This window comes from Strigops habroptila, chromosome 4, assembly GCF_004027225.2.
Source record: "Strigops habroptila isolate Jane chromosome 4, bStrHab1.2.pri, whole genome shotgun sequence".
In the NCBI taxonomy this organism is placed as follows: domain Eukaryota; kingdom Metazoa; phylum Chordata; class Aves; order Psittaciformes; family Psittacidae; genus Strigops; species Strigops habroptila.
This window is the reverse complement of record NC_046358.1, coordinates 78,185,990-78,209,874: the sequence shown is the minus strand read 5'-3', so window position 1 is coordinate 78,209,874 and position 23,885 is coordinate 78,185,990. Positions and strand designations below refer to the sequence as shown.

The window sequence follows — 23,885 nt, the reverse complement described above, 5'->3', positions numbered from 1 at the left end:
TAGAGTGAATGTCACTTGTATTCTTGAGGCTCCGCTGCTTGGCCTGATCTGTGCAAATGGAGCCAAGTGGAACAGGACACACTGCCAAGGAAGCACCAACCATAGCCCCTTTGACCTCTCTGCAATGCTGTGATTACTGTTCCTTTCAAAAAGTGCAGATGCTGCTCGAGTACACTGTCAGGAACTGCCAGTGTGACGCTCCATGCCCAAGCACAAGAGTCAACAAGTTAAAAGCTCTCTGGGCAGGAACTATAACCTAAAAACCTAACATTACAATTGTATTTGTCCAAATAAAAATATCATAGATTATTATGGATTTCGCAAGCAGACATAATAAAATATCTTCTGCCAGGCCCCAATTCAGCTTACAGCAAGTATAATCTTTTAAATCTCCCAATTAATGTATTGCTTTTTAAATGGTTTGATCATAATGGCAGTTAATCATTCACCTGGGTTCTGCTACCTCTGTAGATTAAGATCTCCCACTGAACTAAAAGGGACAGCAAGCAATTCAATGGCAGTGTCAGACTATTGGCTTAATGGAATTAACTGCAAGTCTGGGAAAAATAGTCTATTTTTTCATTGAAAAGTGTTAGTTACAAGAGATGAAGCAGTTAGAGAATCTCTCAGGCCAACTAAGTAAAACCAAAACCTTCTTGAAAGCTGGAGCAAATACTTACCTTAAAGCTAAACGAGTTTCTAGGAGAAGAGCTTGAACTGTACTGTTCAGTTTTTGCTAAGTTGCTATAGTAATTGTCAACTTTGATACTGGCAGACTTGTTAGAAACTGGATCATCAGTTATTGGACAGATAAAATAATTGTCTTCATCATCACTATCAGCATCAAGATAATTCCCAGAGTTGATTGTAGTTGATCTGGCATTATCAATCCCTTCCATACGAAAAATAAGGTCCTCGTCTGCCATGTTTGTGGGAGGTCGGTTTAACTCCTGCAATGATTAAAACCACCACCATTCCAATGCACATGCAAATGAAGGGAAGAAGCTGGGTGGGAGAGAAAAACAACAAAAAGGTTGTTATTAAAAGAACAAATGATGCATGAAACTGATGTCAGAAAACTGTTGGCAGAAAAAAAATCATTTGCATATGGCTCCATAAAAGCGATCCCCAAGTACATGTGGTTTTGAACACCTGAATGCTAGATTTGGGCATCCAGAAGGCACGCACTTTTTAAACTTGCTACAGGATTGAGAAAAGAAGATAACCAAGTACAGAACAAAAGTATGAAATCTGAGGACTGCAAACACCACCTGTTGCCTCTGGCTGGCAACAGTCAGAGTTAGTGCTGCTGTGTCCTCCTCTGAATGTTTTTATTTTTCCTTACCTGAAATGCTGAGTTTCACAACACTGGTCTTAGAAACTTGAGGGAGTTTTACCTCAAACCACAGTCAGGTTTTCAAATTTTTTCAGGACAAGTCTTCTCAAGAATATTGCATTTAAATTAATAGCCAGATGAGTTAAGAGTATTACTAAGACAACACAGAAAATTGTCCCACAACTGCCAAGATTTAAATTAGCTTTTAGCTCACATACAGCCAATAGTCCACAGCAAAAAGCATGCTGCTAATTGTGCAGTACACTATCCAGGCTACCCGGGACGTCCTTGGAGGGACAAAGTACAAAAGAGGCCAAGACAAGAGGCCTGCTGTGCCACTGCTGCTGCCACAGTCACTCACTAGCAGACCTCAGAGACAAGAGGAGGTATGTGTAAGGAGTACCTCAGTCCTCCTGTGTTTTACTCTCTGTGAAGGGATTGTTTGGACCAGCCTTGTGCAATCTGAACAATGCTCTTCCAACTCCAAATACAGCAGATTTGGCAGCGTGCACAAAAGCATCAAGTCTCTGAGTTGTGTTCACTTTAAGCATAGAGCTTATTCTCCCTGGTTAATAGTTCTTTTAGAAAGGGGTTAGAAAGCTTGATTTTGTCACTGGTTATTTCAACTTTGTAGTAGCTTCCTGGATCCAAAGAGAACAGAATATACAGGGTTTGGCTTCTCTGGGTCCTAGCTCAAAAATAAACTAAGCAAACCGAAAGCAAAAGCAAGCGTGAGGCAGAGAGGTCAAGGGTTTTCATTAAAATCTGCTCAACTATTCCTAAATTCAGAATGTGACATTCTAGGTAAATATTTCACTGAGGCTTTCTGACACATTAAACAATGTCAGAGTGAACAACATGGGAAGTTTCATATGGGTATCAAAACTGCAGCTCTGCAAAGTCTCCCATTGTACCATAGGTTTTCCAAATCAGTGACACCAGTTTCTGGGAGGCAGAGCACAGATACTGCACAGCCCGACTGCTGCAATAGACACGTACTATAGAAAACCACAGGTGAATCATGAACTGCTTCTCTGTAGCTCATGCTCCCTTTCCACACCACCAGGTTTCTAGCTGTCAAGGAAGATATAAACAGTGTTGTGGTTTAACTCCAGCTGGCAACCAAGTACCACACAACTGCTCGCTTACCCCAACCCCATTGGGATGGGAGGAGAATCAGGAAAAAGGTAAAACCCACGGGTCGAGATAAGAACAGTTTAATAATTGGAATAAAATATAATAATAATATAATTGTAATGGAAAGGGAGGCAACAAAAAGAGAGAGGAATAAAACCCAGGACAGATAAGTGATGCACAATACAAGTGCTCATCACCCACTGACTGATCCTCAGCCCATCCCCAAGCAGCAATCACCACTCCCCCACCCTGCAGCCAACCCCCCAGTTTATATCCTGAGCATGCTGTTCTAAAGTATGGAATATTAGAATATCCCTTTGGCTAGTCTGGATCAGTTGTCCTGGCTGTGCTCCCTCCCAGCTTCTTGTGTACCTCCTCACTATCAGACTATGGGAAACTGATAAATACTTTATTACTTAGCAACAACTAAAACATTGGTTTGCTATCAACATTATTCTCACACTAAATCCAAAACCACAGCACTGTAGCAGCCACTAGGAAGAAAATAAACTCTACCTCAGTCAAGACCAGGACAACAGCCAGAGCGGAGCAGGTCCATGATTCATGTAATACCAGCTGCTCCAAAGAGCAAAGAAACCTGCACAGAACAATATCCCATCCCTACTCACACGTTCTTCTAATTGCTGATAGTTCGTATTTTCTGAAATCCTGTTTTCATTAACTGCACTAACTCTGGGTTTGAGAGTCATTTCCTGAAGTCTCTAACAGCTGTCTGCCAAATTTAATGACTTTCTGTAATGACTTTAATACCCAATTGCATCAAATGCTCAGACCACACTAAAGAGAACACAGACTGAAGTGAAATGACCTTTCTGCCACATACTTTTGTTAACTGTTTCTTCTATTGAGAGTACCACAACTGATTCCCCTACGACCATATCTTGCTTGGAGCTTTCCATGTCACCCCACTGCTTCTTATTGCATTTTTATTCAATGCTGAGGTCAATCAATAAATCTGATCACAACCAAGCTGACAGCAATGAACAACCCGACTCATTAAAACTCACCAGCAGAATCCAATGCCGGGACAAGAATCTAGTGGGCATCAACACAGCACAGCTCCTTCCACTCCACAAGCACTTAAGTGAACTGGGGGCAGGTCTGCAGAGCAGGACAGTTGTGTTGAGGGTCTGACATCCTCACCATCCGCCTCTAAGGGATTTACTTCAGACTAACCAGACAGTCTGGTCTCAGGGAGTGGATACCACCAGTGGCTATGCTATGTTCTCCACTTAAGTTTCATGCACAAGGATTTCAGTTTGCAAGCTCTGAGATGCTTTTCAACATGAATCAAGGTGCAATGAGCTGAGATGATCAGGAGACTTGCTTCAGAAGTGCTTTTCTGATCAGAACAAAAAGCCAGTGTAGACTCACCCACAGGAAGGCCAGAAAGGGGCAGACACACAAAGGACTGAGCTACTGCTTGATTTTACTGTATTTTCTTCTCCTTAAAAATAATAAAGCAGCTTTACAAACCACACCATGGCTCTTAAACCACTATCAGAGCTTAGAGGTGTTTTATTTGAAGCAATCAGAAAACAGTAACACAAACATAAACTTCTAGGCCCACTCAAATTAATGGACATATTTTCTCCTCAATTTAGTTTTGATTATTCACATTGCTCTGCTGCATGAAAAACAGGAAGGGGTTAGATGAATGCAAAGTAATCATCCAAATCTTCACGCTGATTTAGCTGAGTTTAAACAAATACTTGCTGGTAAATCTGCCACAGTGAATTTTGGCTGTTCAGATGGGTTACTCTGAGTGTACTACAGTCAGGTCTGCCTGTTTTGTTCTTGTTTAGAGGGCAGAAATAGACCTTGATTTGTTTCACACAACTTGTGGCTTAAAATCCTTTTGGTCCTGAAGCCCTACAAGCAAATATTTGAGCTTACAGAATATTGCACTTAATTTGTTAATTTGTCCTCAGTATTATATATTACCCTTCCTTCCGATATCCATCTAATGGAAGGATCAACTGTTTTACAAGCTAGAAAAATGAGATGCAGGAATGACCAAAGCCCTTGGAACAGGTGTAAGTCTACATACTTTGAAAATACCTGCACCTACAAAACAGAGGATTAGTTAGAATTTTCAGGATTTGCCCCTAATGCTGGCTGTGCAACAGCATGCACCTTTAAGCAACTTAACTTCTAAGTGTCCCATCAATTGCTTAGTTCTAGAGCAACCTCAGCCAACCAGCTAAATCTGGGATTTTCACACAGCTAGCCTAAAAAGACAACCATAAAACAAGGTTTTCAGTTTTGCTTCACTGCTACTCATTCAACCTTCTTTCTCCATGAAACAGTACCAGATAAATACACTCCTAGAGCAGTATTCACAGCTGCAGACCTTACACCACAGCTACTGAGAAGATGGTCACCACAGAGACAGTGCCTTAACGTATGGCACCTTTCACCAGCAACATTATGCTGTTGGTTACTGCCTTTCTGACAGAGGCAGCATTCCCACAGCTCAGCAAGCAACACGGGTCCTGCCAGCACTCCACCTACATCAGGCAGCATCAGCTACAGTAAACCACTGCCAAAGGAGGTCTGAGCCAACTCATCTGACTTTGCACTGAAGCAGCTTTGGAGCATTCATATAATCAGCTCTTCTAGCAAAGACCACACAAGAGCTGCTATTTCTGGAAAGAGGCAGTAGTGCACAACTAGAAGGGGAAAGGATTCTCAGCTGCCACTATCATTTTTACTGTGATCGTCTTACTAGAGTCTAACAAGTACTTGAGAACATTAACTTTCACTGCTTGGCAGCACACACAAACACAAGGTGTAAAATGATGTTCAAGTATGGGACTAACTACACGATATACTGTAGCTTCCTTATGCACAACTGCCATCCTGCACTCATTTGCACTACTGCAGTCACACACACAAGCAGATCCACTGGGTCCAAGACACTCTGCAAAGCAGCAGCAGCAGCAGGAATGCAGATTTATGCAGCAGTGATTGCAAACATTCACGATTTCTGACTTGCTGTGTAAATGGAACATCATCACACAAATCTGTTTGTAAAGCTAATGGTGTTTATAAAACTCTCAGGTTTTTCTTGGAACCATACTTCTTTTAAAGGACTTGTGTTTACTTTGGAAGTGTTTTTACTAAAAACCATCCTCACATAACATGCTCCTTAAGTCAGAACTCAACAACCAAACTTTAAACTACATAAACACTGCTCTAAACCTCACAGTTTATTTCATAAAAGCCCTATTAAAAAGCCTGAGCTTCATCCCAAGGTTTATAATCTCTGCTTCTGCATTATGGCATAAAGCTGTACCATCTAGGAATTCCTGTTACGATTGCTGCTACGTTTTAATCTCTTAATCTTTAACATCCATTACAGAAGCTTTCCTAGGGCTAAGCAGCAAAGAGGGACTGCACTGAACCTAGCCTGCAAGACTGCATTATCACACACAACCTGTAATTTAAACTACCCACTCTAACCCACTTTGAAAATTCATTCCTTTTTTTTAATCAACCTTGTATTATGTGATTAAAAATTAAGATAATTTAAAATACTGACACGTACTAATTGTGCCCAAGTCCCTACCAATTTTGGGGGTTTTCCAGTATTTTTTCTTTCTCTCGCCTTTATACCCAAGAACCACACCACCAGGAGGGGCAGGTGAGTTGCAAGGACATTCCACTGTGTTGCCCAGCACAGTGCCTATGCAAACACAGATAAACAGAGGGGAAAATTTACATCACAGAGCTGTCAAAACATGCTTTGTTTCTTGTAGGGTATCTGCTGCTACAAAACACTGCTGGGTTTTGGTGGGATCCTTGAGCAAGGCCCCACAGCTGCCTCAGCATCAAAACCTGCCTTAATTCATCCCTAAGAGCCAAGTGATATGAATGCTCTACTCAACAAAAGAAGGGAGCACCTTCAGCTACTTCTTAGTGGCTGTTTCAGCTCAGACATGACTTTCTGCACCTCTTCAGCACAGGACAGGGGAACGGGAACTGCTTTAGAACAGAGGAAATCCCTTCTCTTGTAGAGAAGCATTAAAGCAAGAATGAGCCAGCTCTCCCCAGTATAATACTACATCCCTTTTGGTTGAACACCACATCAGCTAAAGCCATCTAGCAGGGTACCTGTAACAGGCAGTTTTTTCTTCCAAGAAAGTGCTTTTCAGATTAACATTCTTTCAAAATACAGATTTGAAATTGAACCTAAGCAACTACATGGGCTGTGCACCTTACAAAGTATTCTTATAATCTTCATGAACTACAGACACAAAGCTACATTACATGGTCCATAACAACCCCACTAGCAATGTTAAAGTCCTGAAGCATGTTACAGAACTACTTGTGCTTTCCAAACACCAAACTGACTCTTGTAAAGCAAATGTCTGTTCTCATCTGCTCCACACGCTGGCAAGAAAACAGGTTTAGTGAGTCAAGGCAAGAGTTGTGATAAGAAACAAGATTAAAACCACAGAGATGTCTCAACGCACTGGCTACTTTTGACAAACTTGGTCTTACCAAGTACAGATCTTCTAGTGAGAAGCCTTTACTTCAGTTCCCTCCCAGCATGTCATCGCTGCAAGCATGATGGCACAAATCACATTCAGTTTGTCTGCAAGCACAGCTGGGATAACACATTGCATTTAGCCCGTGTTGGGGGAGCAGTGATGCAAAAATCATGAAGGGAATGGGAGAGTCTATCTGCGCCAGCTCAGAGCACAAAGCATTTGAGACTCAAAACCTGCGCAAGGAAACACACTGAGGCTTCAAACACACAAATGGCTTTTAGAGTTGTGAGCAGTTAAAGCATAGAAACAACCCTTCTGAGTCAAGTCCAGCCTTCTGCCAAACACACAAATACTATGTTGATGGCAGCCAAAACATCAGAGTACCAAAGTACAGAAAATATACTTTCAATTTAACTTTAAAATATCTTTCAATTTCCATTAAAGGCCTTGTTATTTCCACACGGAACAATTAACTATCACCGAGTTTTTTCCGCTGTCCTGGACACATACATGGATGGAACTGTTATCTCCAGGCGTTAGCACAGGAGTGTTGCCCAATCCAAATATATCGGGTTATTTTTAGGACACTGCACAAGCTCACGGCTTGGCCGCTGGCCTTTTACAGGCTCTAACCTCCAGGTTCTTCATTTTCCGCAATTAAACCCGCACATTTCGCCCTCTCCCTCCGCACCGCGAGCAGCCTGGCGGCGCCTTCCGCGGGCCCGACCCCCCGCCAGCACCGGCCCCGCACCGCGAAGGCACCTACCGGGTGAGCGCAGCCCGGACCCACCGCCCCGGCGGTGCAAAGCGGTCCCGCCGCCGCCCGAACCACGGCAGGCGGGCGAACAGCCCGCGGAGGAGATGGGAGGGGGAAGAAGGCGGGCACCGGAGCCGCCCTGCTGAGGGGAGGAGAGGCGGGAAGCGGGACCGCCCCTCGCCTCACACCGCCTTCCCGCTCGCGGCGCCTCAGCGGCCGCAGCCGGATTCGCTCGTACCTCACAGGGGCTATTTCTGTGAGAAAATCAGTGAAAATTTGAGGCGAAATTCCCCGATTAGCACTGCTGGGTGAGAGAGATGGGGAAATCCCGGGAGAGAGGGAGCAGAACCTGGAAAGCCACGCGAAGCAGAAGCGCTGCTCGCAGGAGCCGTGTCGGAGTTTAATTTCTGTTTCCTTTGGAGCTCAAAGGTGAATTTCCCGTGGCAGGAGCTCCCACAGGAAGGGAGCACTGCACAGCACCGGCCCTATGAGTAGGCAGCGAGAGCAGATGTGGGCAGTGGTCATGGGGACTGTGGAGGCTCTGCATTTCAGGTCTTAATTAAACTGCACAGCGCTCCATTTCCCCACGAGAAATGTCAGAATTATGCACCAGATTTCAAGTTCCAAAGACCACATTCCCATTTTTCCTAAAATGCTGGCGTTCTGGGTTGAAAATGCCCATGTTTAGCTTTTACTCAACCTAGAATCTGTGGAAAATTTAAACAAAACTCCTTATCCTTTCACGGGTTACATGGAAATTAATGTAAATAGGTTCTGGCTTAATTGTATTATGTGTCAGCCTGCAAAAAGTCTGACACTTTTACTGTTGTTAAATCTCTTATTTATGTAAATAATCCTCATTAGTGCTTCTACTCTGAGCAGGGGTTACAAAACTGAGACTGGAAGATGTGAGTATGTCCTTTGTGACAGACGGATGGTCTCTTGCAGCATCACAGACAAGAACGCACAATCCTTGTGCTCCAAAGAGAGAGGCAACACAGAAACGCTGCTGCAACGCCAGTGCTGGGATCATCTTCAGGAGGAAGATTACCAATATTTAATTAAAACCACACAGAGCAGATGCTCTGAGTCTCTGCCAGCAACACCCGCCTGCCACCACCATTACTTACACAGATTAAACCATCTTAGCTGGGGGACTGGAAGGAGCAGCACGTCTGCACAGGAACACTGCCTGCAACTGGAGGGTACCCGTAATTTTGGCAGCAATTCCCAGCACTGTGCTGAGGGTGCAGCCCTCATGTCAGAATGTAAAGCGGAGACGTGACTGAGCCCCCATTTAATGCCACTTCCTACAGGCACATTTCTGGGTAGCCTGAAATTCCTTCAGAGTTTAAGCTCAAATTAAACACATTTACAAGGTTTGTGGATTATTAACAGCTATTGAAAACTAAGTGCTTTTGCCTCATCAGCACCAGAACGTGCGTCTCCCCATTTCCCATTCTGTGGGCAGCCCAGCTGAGCACCCTGGGGAGAGCAGCACCCCAGGGCCTGGGAAGAAGGCAGGCTCACCAAATGAATTCTGAAGGCCTGGTGGAAGCCAGATGTCTGGTTCCCACTGCATGAAAATGTGTTGATAATGGTTAAAAAAAATAAAATCACCATCTGCTATCTGAGGCTACTGATTAACAGTGCAATACATGTGATACATGAGCACAGCTGAACAAGTCACGAGAGAAACTGGCTTTAAACTCATGCAAACACACAGCATTGTTTTGGAGTAAAGGATGACTGTGTCATGCTGTATTTTCTCATGGAGGGGGATCTGCTACATTAGCAACATCTCACGCTATACACTCCTCATGCTTTTAAATAAGCCAGCTCTGGCACCCTGATGCAAGCGTGTACTCATTTTCAAGTTTAAGCCTGGGGCTTCTCTATAACATTTTCCTAAAAGCACAATCAGTGATGATGAAACAGTGCTGGACGAAATACTGAAGATATATATTGAAATTAGATGTTAGACCAGACACTCTGCATCTTCTAGTTTCAGTTTCCTGTTTAGATGTGATTTATTATATCTTTAATGCTTGAGTTTGAGTCACTGTTATTTTTTGTTTGAAAATATTAAAAAATAAATTAAAAATGACAACCTAGGAAATTAGTGACCTGCAAGTCGGGTATGTCATTCTTTCATTTAGTATGCTCAGCAATGCATGTATGTATTTTCAAGAGCACTGAAGCTTGCAAAGTTCCAGTATGCTTGTGTTAAATGAAGTTCTGGTTAGAAATTGTCATCTTAAGGAACTGTTGGTTTTGAAAGGAAGAAGGAAAGCACACCCCTGACAACACGGAACTTTCACTGACAATCCAGATGAAAAATTGCCTGTAAATCAATTAATTCTCTGACAATTTGTGCCTACATACCCCTGTGACAGTCCCTTCTTACACAGTAAATATTAACTGCAAACCCCACCACAAGACTATGGTAGATGCATACAATATACCTGCACAAAACTTCCTGGAGCACCAGTGCATGACTTCCTACGGGAAGAAAAGCAATGGCAGACATAGTTTCTATGTATTATTTTAATCGCACAACATTTAGCCCTGATGTTTTTTAGCTCTGTCCACACAGTAATTACACAAATTCCTCCTGCAGGCCTCCCAGAATAAGGGACTTCATCTTTCTACTCACCAGTGACAGCCTGAACCTGGCTCTGGTTGCCAAACCCAGCTCCTTCACAGGACAAGCCCCTGCCTACACCGTGGTGAGCTCAGCAGCAGCGGGCAGGCAAGGCACCAACGCGGCGGGACTGCAAGCTGCGTGTGGGCAGCCCTGACCGCAGCTGCGCTTGGTACCGGCCTCCGCAGCACCATGTTGAGCCGCACCCCAAAGGGCCGTCCCCTTTTGGGTGGGAATGGTTCAGCTGGAGAGACGGTGGTGCCAGGGCAGCACTCTGCGGGCAGCGGCGGGCCGGGAGGTTACCGTACCCCCCGAGAGAAGCTGGGGGAGAAGGCAGGGGGCTCCTGCTTGTGGGGCAGGGTGTGGGCTGGACCGCTTTCCTGGCACGGAGGCGTGTGCAGACCCCCTCTTGTGGCTACAAAGGCACCGGTGAGGGGCTGCTCTCGTCCCTGCCTCCCGACGGCACGGCCACCCCTGGAGCGACGGGTCTGCGCCGCGGGGCGAAGCCCTTCTGCGGACAAGCTGGCGCTCCGCCACCGCTGCTGAGGGGACAGGCCCCAGGGCAGCGCCTTGCGGAGGAGCCGGCCTGTGCCCAACGCGGGCAAGGCGCGGCCCGACGGCCCCGCACGCGGGAGCAAGGGGCCGGGGTGACGCGGGCGGCGTCCAAGCCACGTGTACAGCCTGCGCCGGGCGCGCGGCAGCGGCGCCACCTGTCGGCCGCGTGGAGCGCTGGGCGGGGCCCGGGGCGGGCCACGGGCGGCGGCGGCACCCCCGGCAGCCCGGGCAGGGAGCCCCCGCCGCGGAGCGAGGAGGCCGCGCCCGCTGCCGCGGCTGCGCTTCCTGGGTAGGGAGCGCGCCGGCCGGTCGCGCCGGGGGCTGTCGCGGTACCGCAGACACGGGTGGGCGGTGTGCGCGGGTGGGTGGGGAGAGCGCCGGCGCCGCCCCCTGAAAGAGGCCTGGCGGGCGGCTGAGCAGCCAGGCGGTAGCGTGGCCGAGTGGTCTAAGGCGCTGGATTTAGGCTCCAGTCATTTCGATGGCGTGGGTTCGAATCCCACCGCTGCCAAGCTGTTTTGTCCCACCGCGGCTGCGGCTCCTTTTCACCGACCGGGCAGTGTGGCCGCGGGGATGTCCCGGTCCGGTCTTGGCACGGCACGGCCTTCCCCGGGCCGGGCACGGTGCCCCGCGGCCGCTCGGGTTGGAGGCTGTGGGGGGTTTCCTGTCAGGCGCCTCGAAATCAAATTATAGCAAATTATGTACGTGCGCCGTGAAGCGCGTTCCGCTGCGAGCGTGTCTTCTGGCGTACAATAACACCAGAAATGCCCGTTCGGGCAGCCCTGCCGTGCTGTGTTTGGGTAACTGCACCCTCAGCCCGCAGGGTGGTGCCTGGCCTCTGCCGCCTGCCCTGCTCTGAGGGCTCTCACCTTCTCCAGAGTTATCAAATCCATCTCCAGACCTTGATTCCTCTCAGATCTCGTATCATATCCCTAGTGCTGTCTCCTCTCTCTGCTCATATCATGCTCTTGATTGTCGTCCCCTCCCCATGACACAGGCTGGAAAAGGTTGCAGGTGGGGTGGAATTTGTGATAAATCAGCAGCAGGAGTGGTGGATGGGGGGGGAATGGGGCTTTCAGACTGCTCGTGCTTTAGGCCCATTTTAGCTGAACACTAATTCCAAAAGCACACTGTTCACTTTAGCTACTGCAGGGGTTTGCTGTTGTACAACTGCTTTAGAAATCAGGTGCAAAAACATAGTTTACCTGAAGTTCAGCTAATAAGGAACTAAACTTTATTGTTAGTTGTTGTTCTCTGTAACTACAGGACATAGGGGGATGACTCATGTAAAACCATACCGGCGTGAACCCGCCAGGCCTGCGACTGCAGGGAGGCGTTGCCACGCGTTGCACCCCCAAGTAAGCAGGGAGTGGTTCTAGAACAGTCTTTGTGTGTTCACAGAGACAGGGCTCACTTCAGCATTCAGGTACACCTTTATTTTTCCTCATACGCAGTGGTACAGCTAATTCACAAAGGAACGTCACACTGAACTCTCTCTGTATGGCTGGTATTTACAGGAATGTGTTCTGTCAGTCCCTTTGCTTGTTCATAGCTCTTGAAGGTAGTGAGCCATGGCAGCAGCTGTGGTCAGCCTTTCTCTTTACTTCAGCTGTGTTTCTTCACCCCTGAAGCACTGCAGGCTGACTGTAGCTCTTGTTCTTTCTGCAGCTTCTCATTTACTTCAGCAATCCACTTGGAAAGTTGAGGGGTTTTGGTGTGAAATAAACAGGGGCAACAGTCTTGACTCCAGTGTGTTTCAGTGATTTGGCTGTGTTTATTGTAGTTTAATTTCTCAAGTACAGCTACTTGTTACTGGTTTTAAATATGAAAATAACTGCCTGTTTATTGGATTGGGGCCAGTAACTGTTGTGGAGTTCAGAATGATGTGGGGAGCAGTCCTGTGACCAAGTACATGCGGTTTGTGCAAGTCAGTGTTGTGTTTCTTTAAAAAAATGCAAAACTGAAAGGCCATCAAACCTTAAAGAGAAGAAGATCAAACTTAAACTAACAACTAAAGAAAGCAAAACTTTGAAGAAGATGTGATGATTCTGGGCTTCTGGTTTGGTTTTAAGGTAATGGTCCACGGAATCAGCAAATGTGAACTTCTCTGGGCTGTACCCCAGCTGAGTCCGTGCCTTGTCTATCCGAAATGTGTGAGTTATAGAAATGTTGAGTACCTGCAGGGCAAAAAGAGTCAACGTACAAAGAGATGAATACACAGGAAGTTGGAAGAAAGTCCAGAAATGGTAGCAAAGACAGAGTTAAAGGAAACGTAAAATAACCCTCCCCAACATTATAGCAATGTCCTGTGAACATAGGTCATGTTATTTTAAAATGGTTCACTCAACAGGAGAATCTCAAAAGCCCAAATTGTCAGTAAAAGCTGCAGAGCTGAATCTTCTAGTCTTGAAAGCATCCACAAAAAACATTCTGCACTCTTGCTTAGTTATCTATGGAGGCAGCTGAAAGCCATCTCTGAGGTGCATAAGTATCTTCAATAATTCAGGCCCAACTGACCAGCCACAGCCATACAGGATACTGGGCCTCAGAAGGAAGAACTAAAGCAGCCTCTCCCAGATTGTAAACATAAGCTCTTCTCTTTCCAAAGATCACAGAAAGGAGCATGATATAATGCCTAAAACACACATGACGCATACATTTGCCCTGGACACTGGAGGCTGTAGTAGTACTGGGTGGATTTTACTTTCTACTGGCTTAATCTTAAATTGTACCTCAGCATTAGCATGTATTTAAGTGTCCTGTGAGAATTAAGGGGAGTTTACAAAGACTTTACCTCATTTCTGGTCAGCAGTGGGGACAGTTCAACACATGGTTTCAGCATCAGATAAAGGTATTCCATTACCAAGGCTGCAAAACAAAAGATTTCTACTTGAGGCACTTGAGTGCCTGTCTTGCACTGCGTATGATAGTGAAGGACAATCACATACTCAAGAGCTTGGGGCACCAGTACTAACATCAATGGGGCTACTTGCTCACAAGGGGTTAGATTTAATCTTAATACTTTGGCCAGCCTGAATGAGGATGCTTGTGTGGAAGGGGGGTGGAGGGTTGGTGACAGCTCCAGTGAAATGATCACAAGGCTTCATAAAAAATGTGGTAACAACAAAATACTCAGAGTTAGATTCTGTCTTGGCTGCACATGGGGGTTGATTCTGGAGGGAGAACGGGACACAGGAGAACAAGAAATCTACCCAAGCAGCAAAGCAGATACTCTTCAGTGTATTTCATGAGGTCATCATTTTTACATTTAACTTTGTTATATTTATACCATTAACCTCACCAAGTTATACATCTGTTAAGTAAGTCCTACACCTGGTTTTGTGGGGCTTAAATAAGAGATCATTCTGGTTTCAAAACACTGCACAGAGCTGAACTTCACCCCTAATTGCTGCACACTAGATGAGCCCACAGCATAGTATTTTTATACATGAAAATGAAAATTGTGGGCAAATTAAGAAACCCCAACATTTTATTACAATTAGGAACAAGGGTAGTATGGACAGGAAAGAGAGATGTTGAGAAAATGTTGTTACCTGATGCATAAACTAAGGAAGTAGGAATACGTATCCATGGCGTACTGCAGCCTAATCTTTCAAACTGAAAGAGATTTTAAAAACAGTGAAAAAAAAATCAAAAACCTCAAACAAGTTTTAAAGTTCCAACACAGAAGATATTTGTGGAAATAATTTACTGATAAAACAGAAAAATTCATCATTGCTGTTACTACTTGAGTTTTCATTTGTCGGTGGATTTCAGTTCAATGCCACATGCACAGACACTCTCATTTTCAAGTGGCAGTCTTAAAAAAGGGGGAAAAAGTTAATAATAATTGATTGAAATGTCATGGCGTGCTGATACCTAATTTAACATTGTGGCATATTTATGGGTTTGAGCCCATCATTAACAGTAACATGATCTTTTGAAAAGAATGGATATTACAGATTAATAATTAGGATTTATATTTTATGTCCACCCAAAATTGCCACTCTTAACAGGTATGTGCCCCAGAAGTGAAGATAATGGCAACTCAAAAGAGGATGCTGGTTTAGGTGGTCCTTTTGTCTCAGAGAAGACAGTTGCTTTAATGTAGTATTTTCAGTAGGTTTTGTTATGGCGCCAGTCACACTGAGCTACAAGCAGGAATTAAAGCCCCATTCAGAATGGGACTCTTTTACACCCGAAGCAAACACACCAGATGTAACCTGCACACAAGAGCTGGAGTTGCATACAGGCAGAGAAATCAATGTATTTGGAGATAAAGTGTATATTGCACATACAAGTGGAGTTAGCCATTCAAAAAGGTTGAACTTTTCGCCATCATTAATGAAATACGCCTGGCCACTCTGTTAAAGAGGTAGAGAAGAGACAAGTTAGTAAAAACCACACTGCATATGTATTGACTTCTTTATCTTACTCCTTATGAATAGTTTGTAAATAATACAGCAATATAAGATATGCATGGCTGTACATACGAGTCAACAAACTATCTACAGGCATTTCAATCAGTTGCACTGATGTGTGCAATGAAATGGGTGGGTGAGTTTGGGTTTATGCAATTAACATGCCTTGGTGTAAATTATTTATTTCAAATGTCTGATTATCATAGTTCAAAACATTAAGTCTCATTCTATATACACGGGAATGGGGGATAAATCCACCCGAGCTTCCAGTTTTATTTCCAACACAGCAAAGATTCTTCGCTCATCTTCTAGAAATGGCAAATACTTATTACAAAAATGCAAAGATGGAGATCCTCTCACAGAACAGAATATTCCAGCTCTTAACACACTGCACAGCCTATGCTGCCAGGTCTCACACTGTTCATAGCACATTTGTCAACTAAACCCACAGACAACAACATAAGCTAATAAGATAAACATTAATTACTGCTACTATAGTAGTTACTCCAGCACAGGATACAGTGGCAGGACCCACTGTCAAATGAAAACTGTGGTGCTCTTATTGTTCACTTACAGCAATGTAGTTCTTTCCAGGGGTGAGAGCATCAGCAGCTAGAATTTGAGCTTGTATGAGATTCTCTGCATGCACCCAGTTCATTTTAGCAGAAGAATCCCCAAACCTGAAGTTAAGTAACCCTCTCTTGATATTCTTCTGTAGACATAAACAAACATGAAACCAAAGCAAAAAAGGTTTTAAAATAAGATACAGTGCACTTTCTTGTCCAGCTAAACGTAGATTTGTCTCTACTCAAAACCTCCCCCACTAATTGACTAAAAAGAATCAAGAGAAGTGCAAAGAGCTCTAAAAATACGGCTCATGAGGAAGGATCAAAGAACATATTGTGTCCTGAATTTACAAAAAACCCCAAGTCTGTTCTAAGGATAAATAAAATATTGTGTGGAAAGGTAGGAACAAGTTCTGAATGGATCAAAAGTGTTCACAAAATTGGATCAAATTTAACAAATCACTTTTGCTGGGAAATAATGGAAGGTGGTGCTTGGTGTCACAATTGTCATTTAACAGATACATTTTAGAAACTGCAAGATGTGACAGTTGTATAATGCCTTAAAATGGGCTCACAACAAATAAGCTTAAAATATTGAAAGGAAATTTACAAAAGCAAACATCTCAGGTTTAACTAAAATGACATTTGCCTTTCTTAAAATTTATTTTATTTAGAAGATTATAAAAGTGTATTTTGTGTATAAATAAAATATATTTATTATGTGATAAGCTTGAATCTATTCTTTCCTAAAAGCTGTACTTTGTATTGTAAAATCATGAACTCATACAATTCTAGAGGGGTCACATTCTGAACACTCTACTAGTCCTACAATTTAAAAGATAGCAAATGAAAAAGAGTAGAATGTGAGCACCTCCACTTGTTTGCCCTTCAGTACCAGAAGGTGCTTTCAACTCTGCTTGTTTCATTGGGTAGTGAAAGCTGTTAACAGTTGAGACTGGAAAGAGGATATTTTGCAGTATCTATTTTCATGAATATTTTAAACCATTTGGTGTAAGCTGCATGCAAATAGACATTTGAAATATCATAGATTGGCTTCAATCTTGCAATTATAGTAGACATTAAATTATAAAGCTGGATTTACCTGTGTTTGTATTTCAAAAAAGGGATTTTTTTAATGTATTATATATTCTTTACAGATAAAATATAGTGCCTGTTAGAACATCCTCAGCAGATAACTGAACTGTTGAGTTGCTGCCCAGTAAGTTCAGTCAATTTATAACACAAGTAAGAGGTGCTGCTGTATGTCATAGAAAATTCTACTGATTAAAAAATCAAAATACATACTGCTAGCCTTGGCAAGTGTCTTTGCTCTTCTGGTCCATAGATTCCTGGTGGACGAAGAGCACATGTATAGAGTATTCCACCTCCTAGAAGAATCAATAAGACCATTCTTAAGGGACTTTCACATGACTACATTATATCTTTGTATGAACCAGAGACTGTGCAGAACTTACTCTGAAATAAATTAACTTCACCATCTTAAAAAATAATACATACCAAAAGGTGCTGCATTAGTAGTTGATATTAAGTTGGCAGAATCAGAACATGCAAAATAGCAAGATAAGCTTCAGAGAAGTCCTGCCAGCATAGTGTGATTCCTAGAAATTACCAGAAATTTCAAAATCTCTTTCTAACCAGTCCTTTGTCTGAATGAATGTGCCAACCATGGTGATGAGTTTGCTGCAGTGAGCAAGTTGTTGGTAGGAAAGTGGAATGAAACTAATTTCATACAGAATTACTGATGGGAGACAGTGACTTGCTAGGAATACAAGGTAGAGGTGAAAGGTTCTCTAAACAGTAGGCATAGGCAGCTTCCACTAGAGCTGCTGTAGAAGCTCTTGACAATTTCAGTGGGAGAAAGTAAGGATCATCCTAAAAATCCCATCACTTCCCAAGTATATCAGTTGGCTGGTTCATCATCTGCCAAGAACTGTTCTTCATAGTCCTTGAAAACATGCAAAATACTCAATCCTGCTATGGCACAGGATCAAAATGGGATATTTAGAACTGACTGGTTCTAATTTCATTGACAAACGCAGAACTGTGTTTTGCTCCTAAAATTAAGAGAGTCTTTGATGTGAAGAGCTACTGGGGAAATAAGGAAAAAAAAAACCAAACCCCACTTTATTTTTTAAACAAAATGATTCTGTTGGGATGGAGTGCCCACCAATGACTTTATGTCTGTATAGCCCTCTGCAAGTATCACGTGAAGAGAGTCTCTAAGTTGTCTACAGCTAAATTTAGCTCAGTATCACTTGGTCACATAGAATCATGTTGCACTTTACATTAATTTGTTTTGCACTGGCAGTTATAGTATCTCACAGGAGAACTTAAGTATTCAAGTGTATAACTGGCTTCCTCAACACGGAAAACTTTGGGAAGCGCTAATAAATAATTCCAGGCTGTAGTATCAGGTGGCTTCCTCAGATTTTAATATATAACTCTGGAAGGAGGTGGGTAACAATTTAATCAGCATTCATGTTTTACAGATAGTGCATAATACAGTGACATTAAACACTCGTTCTTGTTTAATTTATAGCAGTCTTAATCTTGTCAGTTAACATACTGAACTCATTGCTATCATGCTAAAACCTTTTAGGGAAACTGTGTGAACTTAAAACCAATTAAAAGTGATTTTTAAGTGAAAATATTTCAGAGAGGGGTAGATAACTTGATTTTGTATTTGCTGGACAATCCTGTCCACTAAGGATTGATACAGAATACAGGATGTTAGCGAGGAACAAGAAGAGGAGGAGTAAGTTCTACTATGAATTCATGCTAAGACGAAAGTACCTGCCAGTGGAGTTCCATTAGCTGCTAGTACCATTTGTTCTGCAATTGATTTGGTTCTGGAATAATGATCAACATGCTACAGAGAAAAAGCAAATACGTTTTTATCTGTTCTTGAAATGACAGGGCAGAGGGACATCTCTTCCCCACTCGTTTTTACTTAGCAGATGGCAACAAATACCTCAAAATACAGAAGCCACGGAGTATTAGTTTAGGATAAAACACATGCATATTGTTAAGGTAAGCAAGCATTTTTGTTTATGCAAATCCTGTTAATTAATTTCAGCACATTTGAGAAGCAATTAATATATGTATGCTTTGAATGCTGCCAAGAATGTAACCGATCACTAGTTTGTAATCTGGATTTCTTTTCAGGTAACGGAAAAGTCAAAAGCCAAGTTCTGAAGACATCACGATTGGTCTGAATTATCCTGTTCACTTTCTTGTGGCACTGTCCCAGAGAAAATATTACTTGATATATTATTGCAAATACTATTCAACATTTTCTTTATCCATCTCTACTTCTTGAAAGACTGTGAAGTACTTGATGGAGAGAGTAGGGACAAAAAAACCAACTGTGCATGCAAAGCATCCAAAAGTACTTTCTTCTTTTTAATGAAATGAATAAAACCATATAAAGATAGTCTGCTTTTCAGTATCAGCCCTACATTGAATATACATCATCTTCGATAAGGGAGAAACAGAAAAAATCATATAAATAATAAATGGCTAAAGAGGCACGAAGCCATATAACACAATCCCCATGTCAAGGTGGAATTTCATTAATGTTAACGGGACACTGCATGAGTTATTTTCCAAAATCAAGGCCTTGATAGGAAACAAAGAAATATATACTGCAATGTATGTAAAACTGATGTGCCAAGGCTGTGAACAGCATCTACAGAGAGTGTAAAGAGTTTTTTTCTTTCCTGTGCCTGGCTTCTGGCATCATGAAAAACATGGTCATGAAAACTCCAGGCTTCTTCAGAAACAAAAAAGTAAATACTTAAAAATATAATACAACCAAAATACCTTTTCAACTGGAAAATATGGCACAGTTTCCTCATCACCATCTTCAATAGGAAGCCCTCCGAACACCACATTTACTGTACTGGTGTATACCAATCTAGCAATGTTCCTTTGCTTGCAGGCTGCAGCAATGTATAAGGTAAATTAGTTTAGTGGAAAATGAAACAATATGGAAAAAAGTTTGTATTACCTTTTTTTGAGAAACTGTCGAATCTTAAAAAGGCAAATCCTTTAATTTTATGATTGGGTTATTTAAAATGTGAAGCATATTTAAAGGGAAGACATCAGTGTAGAATGATTTGGGTTGGAATGGACCTTAAAGAGCATCTAGTTCCACCCCCTGCCATGGGCAGGGACACCTTCCACTAGAACAAGTTGCTCAAAGTCCCGTCCAACCTGGCCTTGAACACTGCCAGGGAAGTAGAACCAAGTGCTTTATAATCTGGCACATCCTCATTTGGATGTTGCAAGCCAACGTTGTGCCTCTGGGAGGGCTGCTGCCAGCCCACTGAGATAGGCTTCAGCTCCAGCCAGGCAGGAAGCTAGAGTCCACATGCTTCAAGGGCTGCCCACATCCTGTGCACAAGCTGCTAGAGAGCAAGGAGGTTTACTACTACAAAATACACATGGAAGTAGTTAACTCCTTACATGGATCCAGATTCTGACATCAGGGCAAGCACAGTTACGAAAAGCTGAACTAGTTAAACTACACAGTTCTGGCTCTTCTATCACACCCCATCACAGAATCAAGCATAACCCCCTTCCCTCCCATATGACATTTTTCCTCATCTTCTGCCAAAAATGTGAAGTATTTGGTAAAGAATAGCATGTGCCAAAAAAGCCAACTGGCTTTTTCTAAGTGCTGTAGTATTCTGATGTGCTATACCAACACCCAAGTGGCAAAGTTAGATACATACCATCAATGACGAACCTTGTTCCATGGATATTTACAGTTTCAATCTCTTCTCTGTGCAACTAGGAAAATAAAGGAATTGTGCATTTACACATTGTGACCTTACACCCAGGAGTTCCATGTGGCAGGTTTAGGGAAGGATCAGGGTTTTGGAGGGAACCAGCCTCCCTTGTCTTTCCTTTTGTCCTCACACTGTTTCAGAACTCTTCAATGCCATTTCCAACTCAAAAACCCTCCCAGGGTGCTGATGGAGCCTCTAATGGGGAGGAAATAATTTCACAACTAGGAAAACAGTCCCGTAAGCAGACTGCTTGCAGCTGGCACACCAGTTTGCACTGACCAGTTTACCAAAGAGCATGATATGGATTCAGGCTCTCAGGATAGTCTGAGGAGACGAAATCTAACATGCAGTGTTACAGCATGAAGTCTCTCGTCCTCAGTGTGGGCAGTCACACAGGAAAAAAAAACAAAACTGTTTGGACTCACTTGCTCTCTTCCTGACATTCCATAGGAAGCTACATGAAACACACAGTCAGCCCCTTCAAAGGCTGCAAATAGGGCATCATAGTCCCTGACGTCCGCCTGTAATACATAAGAAAAGATATTTGGACTTGAAATCAAAGCTGCAGGTTAGTGTTTGTCATACACAGAGGGAATGCATCTGTATAATTGTACTTACTGTACATCCCGGAACTGAAAACCAGGCCCATTTCAGTACTTGCTGATAATTATACTTTTCTTCCATAGAACTCAAAGGACTTTAAAAACATTCATTAAGCCTCATAATCCTCCTGTGTTCATTCTACAGATGATTAAACTAAGGGCAGTACTTCAGAGTCAGGAGGTGGAGTGGGTACTCCGTGCTACACATAGCAGGTTTCATTGTTTTCCTTATTTCACATACACTAAAATCAGTTGACCAAAAATCATGTGGGATATTCACACAATTAAAAGGGTTATTGAAATTTGCAATGATTTGCAATTGGGTATTTGGGTTCTGGGAAAACTAGTAAGACATTATGGAAAAGGCAAATGAACTAACTTTGACTGCTATGGAAATGTAATTGATCATACCTGGATAAACACTACTCCATTGGGGATTTCCCAGGTAGGCTTTTGTATGTCATACAGAACAACAGAAGCTCCTCTGCTGGCAAGAGTACATCCCAGCTTGCATCCAACATAGCCTCCGCCTCCTGTCACCACAGCTCTCATCCTGTTTTCATTCAGTGCTCCAGCATATCCATTCACTTTGGGGATAGAGGCTTGGTGCCAGGGTGTTGCTACTCCACTCAGTATGTTTTCCCTCAGTGGAATGCTGTCTGCTATTAGCAGACACATGTAACAATTTCTCCTCCATGTTGAAACTGCTCCATACTGCTCGTGGATGCAGACAATCCCAGTGAGTTTCATGTTAAGAAGCTCTATTCACGGCAGCAAAGTTTTACTTTAATGCAACCTATTTAATAGAGATAAAGACAAGAGCAAAACACTAGCTGCAACATGTCCAGATTTCAAAGATTTCTTTTAAAAAACCCATTTCAATGTTCTGCTTCAATGGTTTAAGAGTTTAACTGTAATTTTCACATTTTACAAACATTTAAAATGCCTGTTTACTGTATATTAAAGACAGCATCCTGAACCTACATAACAAAGGTTGCATGTTTTAGACTAAATATTTATTTGCAAATGGTATCCAGAATAATAAAACTGAAAATAGTTAACAAAAGGTCCTAATGCAGAGAACATGAATCCAAATATTTTCCACAAATGGGTCAAAATTAGAATAATGGTACAGACCATAACTTTTTATTAGCAGAAAAGAAATTGCTGCCTATGTGAAATGCATCTCCTGGTCCTAGTTCATTCTGGTCTGCATCACAAGCTCTGAGATGGCCTTTAGGGGTCAGGTGTGATAAAGGGCCACACCTGAGCTTGACATCTTGAACTGTCAGGAAAACTCTAAAGATGAACGCATTGCATTTAAGCTTCTGTGCTTAAAAAACAAGCAAGCAGGGCTGAGCAGAACAGCAGCAGAACAAAATGTCCCCTAGAGAAAAAGAAATCTTCAATGCTTCTTCCACTGGTCCCAAGGACATCTGTCACAAAGACATCTGAGAGAAGTGGTATTTTCAACTCTTTTCTAAGTAGCAGCAGCTAAATGTAAATTGAGAATACACCGTGGTTTTATCATTGGCAGTGGTGGAACTGAGGTGCATGAGGATTTCAGAAGGAAAGGGGAGTGCCTGATGCTTAGCATTTGAGAACACAGCTTTTGGGGGGATCTAGAGTGAAATAACTGCTACGTGACAGAGAGGGTCGATGAGTACAGTAAGAGACAGGTAACAGTGAACCATTTATTTCTTGAGCATGAAGGTTCTTTCCCTCCGCAATGGTCAAGGGTTCATCGCTGACAGAGGAGGCATTTAGAGGCTGCAGATACCGATGTCCCGTCACCCGTACCCTTCCCCGTGCCGCAATAAAAGATTAAGTGTCACCCGAGCTCGTCCAGCTATTCTCTGCATCTCACTTGCAAATTCCCCAGGGAAACACGCCGCCGAGGCAGCTCCGGCCCCGGGCCGGTTCCCCTCCCCGCCAGAGAGCGGCCGTTGGGGCTGTTGCCCGCCCCGCTGGGGCCGCGGGGCCCGGCCGGCGGCCCGGGGACCCCCGCCCCGCAGGAGAGGGGCCGGGCCGGGCTGGGCGCTCACCTCCGCCGCCATCCGCCGCCATCCCCCGCCGCTCACCCGCCGCCTCGGGGAGCGGGTGCGGCGCGCGGGGGCTCCTCCCGCACACGGGCCGCGCCGGGCTCCCGCGGCACCCCGCGCCCCACTCACCGCACCCGCAGGCGGGGGTCCCGCGGCACCCCCGGCTCCACAGCACCCCCGGGTCACACTCATCTTGCAGCGTCTTTGGGACCCCAAAAACCTGCGGAGATACTGCCTATCCCACAGCACCCTTGGGAGCCCACAGTATCCCAGGGATCCCAGAGCATCCCTGGGATTCCACAGAATCCCCTGGTGGCTCTTACCTCCATGTGTCTTCATACAGCAGCGACCACTGCACTAAAGCATCCTGGCAGTAACTAGGGCTCCATCCACACTGAGATACCTGTTGAAAAGGTTGTTCTGGAGAAATACCACAGCCTCTTGATTACCGGTTGGATAGTCGGCAGGACATAGCTCAGAGAGGTGCAGAGCATCAG

General features: G+C 43.7%; 2 protein-coding genes and 1 non-coding gene across 6 annotated transcripts in view; 1 reads left to right on the top strand and 2 right to left on the bottom strand.

The window, feature by feature from the left end:
* EEF2K (eukaryotic elongation factor 2 kinase) overlaps positions 1-7,853 on the bottom strand; it is a 32,137-nt gene extending 24,284 nt beyond the window's left edge. For 3 of the 4 annotated variants that reach the window (XM_030483558.1, XM_030483560.1, XM_030483561.1), the window contains exons 1-2: positions 7,757-7,853; positions 681-1,005 (exon numbers count right to left, since the gene is read on the bottom strand). In XM_030483558.1, the coding sequence (XP_030339418.1) occupies positions 681-926 (246 nt within the window). In that variant the 5' untranslated portion in view covers positions 927-1,005; positions 7,757-7,853. Of the gene's footprint in view, positions 1-680; positions 1,006-7,000; positions 7,095-7,756 lie in introns of all 4 variants that reach the window. The other variant, XM_030483559.1, reaches the window with a different exon arrangement.
* A 3,519-nt stretch (positions 7,854-11,372) lies between these two features.
* TRNAL-UAG lies at positions 11,373-11,454 on the top strand. Its single transcript has one exon. It is a non-coding gene; the product is annotated as a tRNA-Leu (tRNA).
* A 936-nt stretch (positions 11,455-12,390) lies between these two features.
* On the bottom strand, positions 12,391-22,096 carry LOC115607518 (putative short-chain dehydrogenase/reductase family 42E member 2). Its single transcript, XM_030484913.1, is given in 13 exon segments — positions 12,391-13,120; positions 13,738-13,811; positions 14,498-14,561; positions 15,242-15,307; positions 15,939-16,076; positions 17,236-17,318; positions 18,745-18,820; positions 19,774-19,892; positions 20,688-20,745; positions 21,170-21,265; positions 21,758-21,977; positions 21,979-22,051; positions 22,054-22,096. Coding segments are annotated over 13 exon segments (1,359 nt in total). The 3' UTR covers positions 12,391-12,871.
* Positions 22,097-23,885: the final 1,789 nt, after the last annotated feature.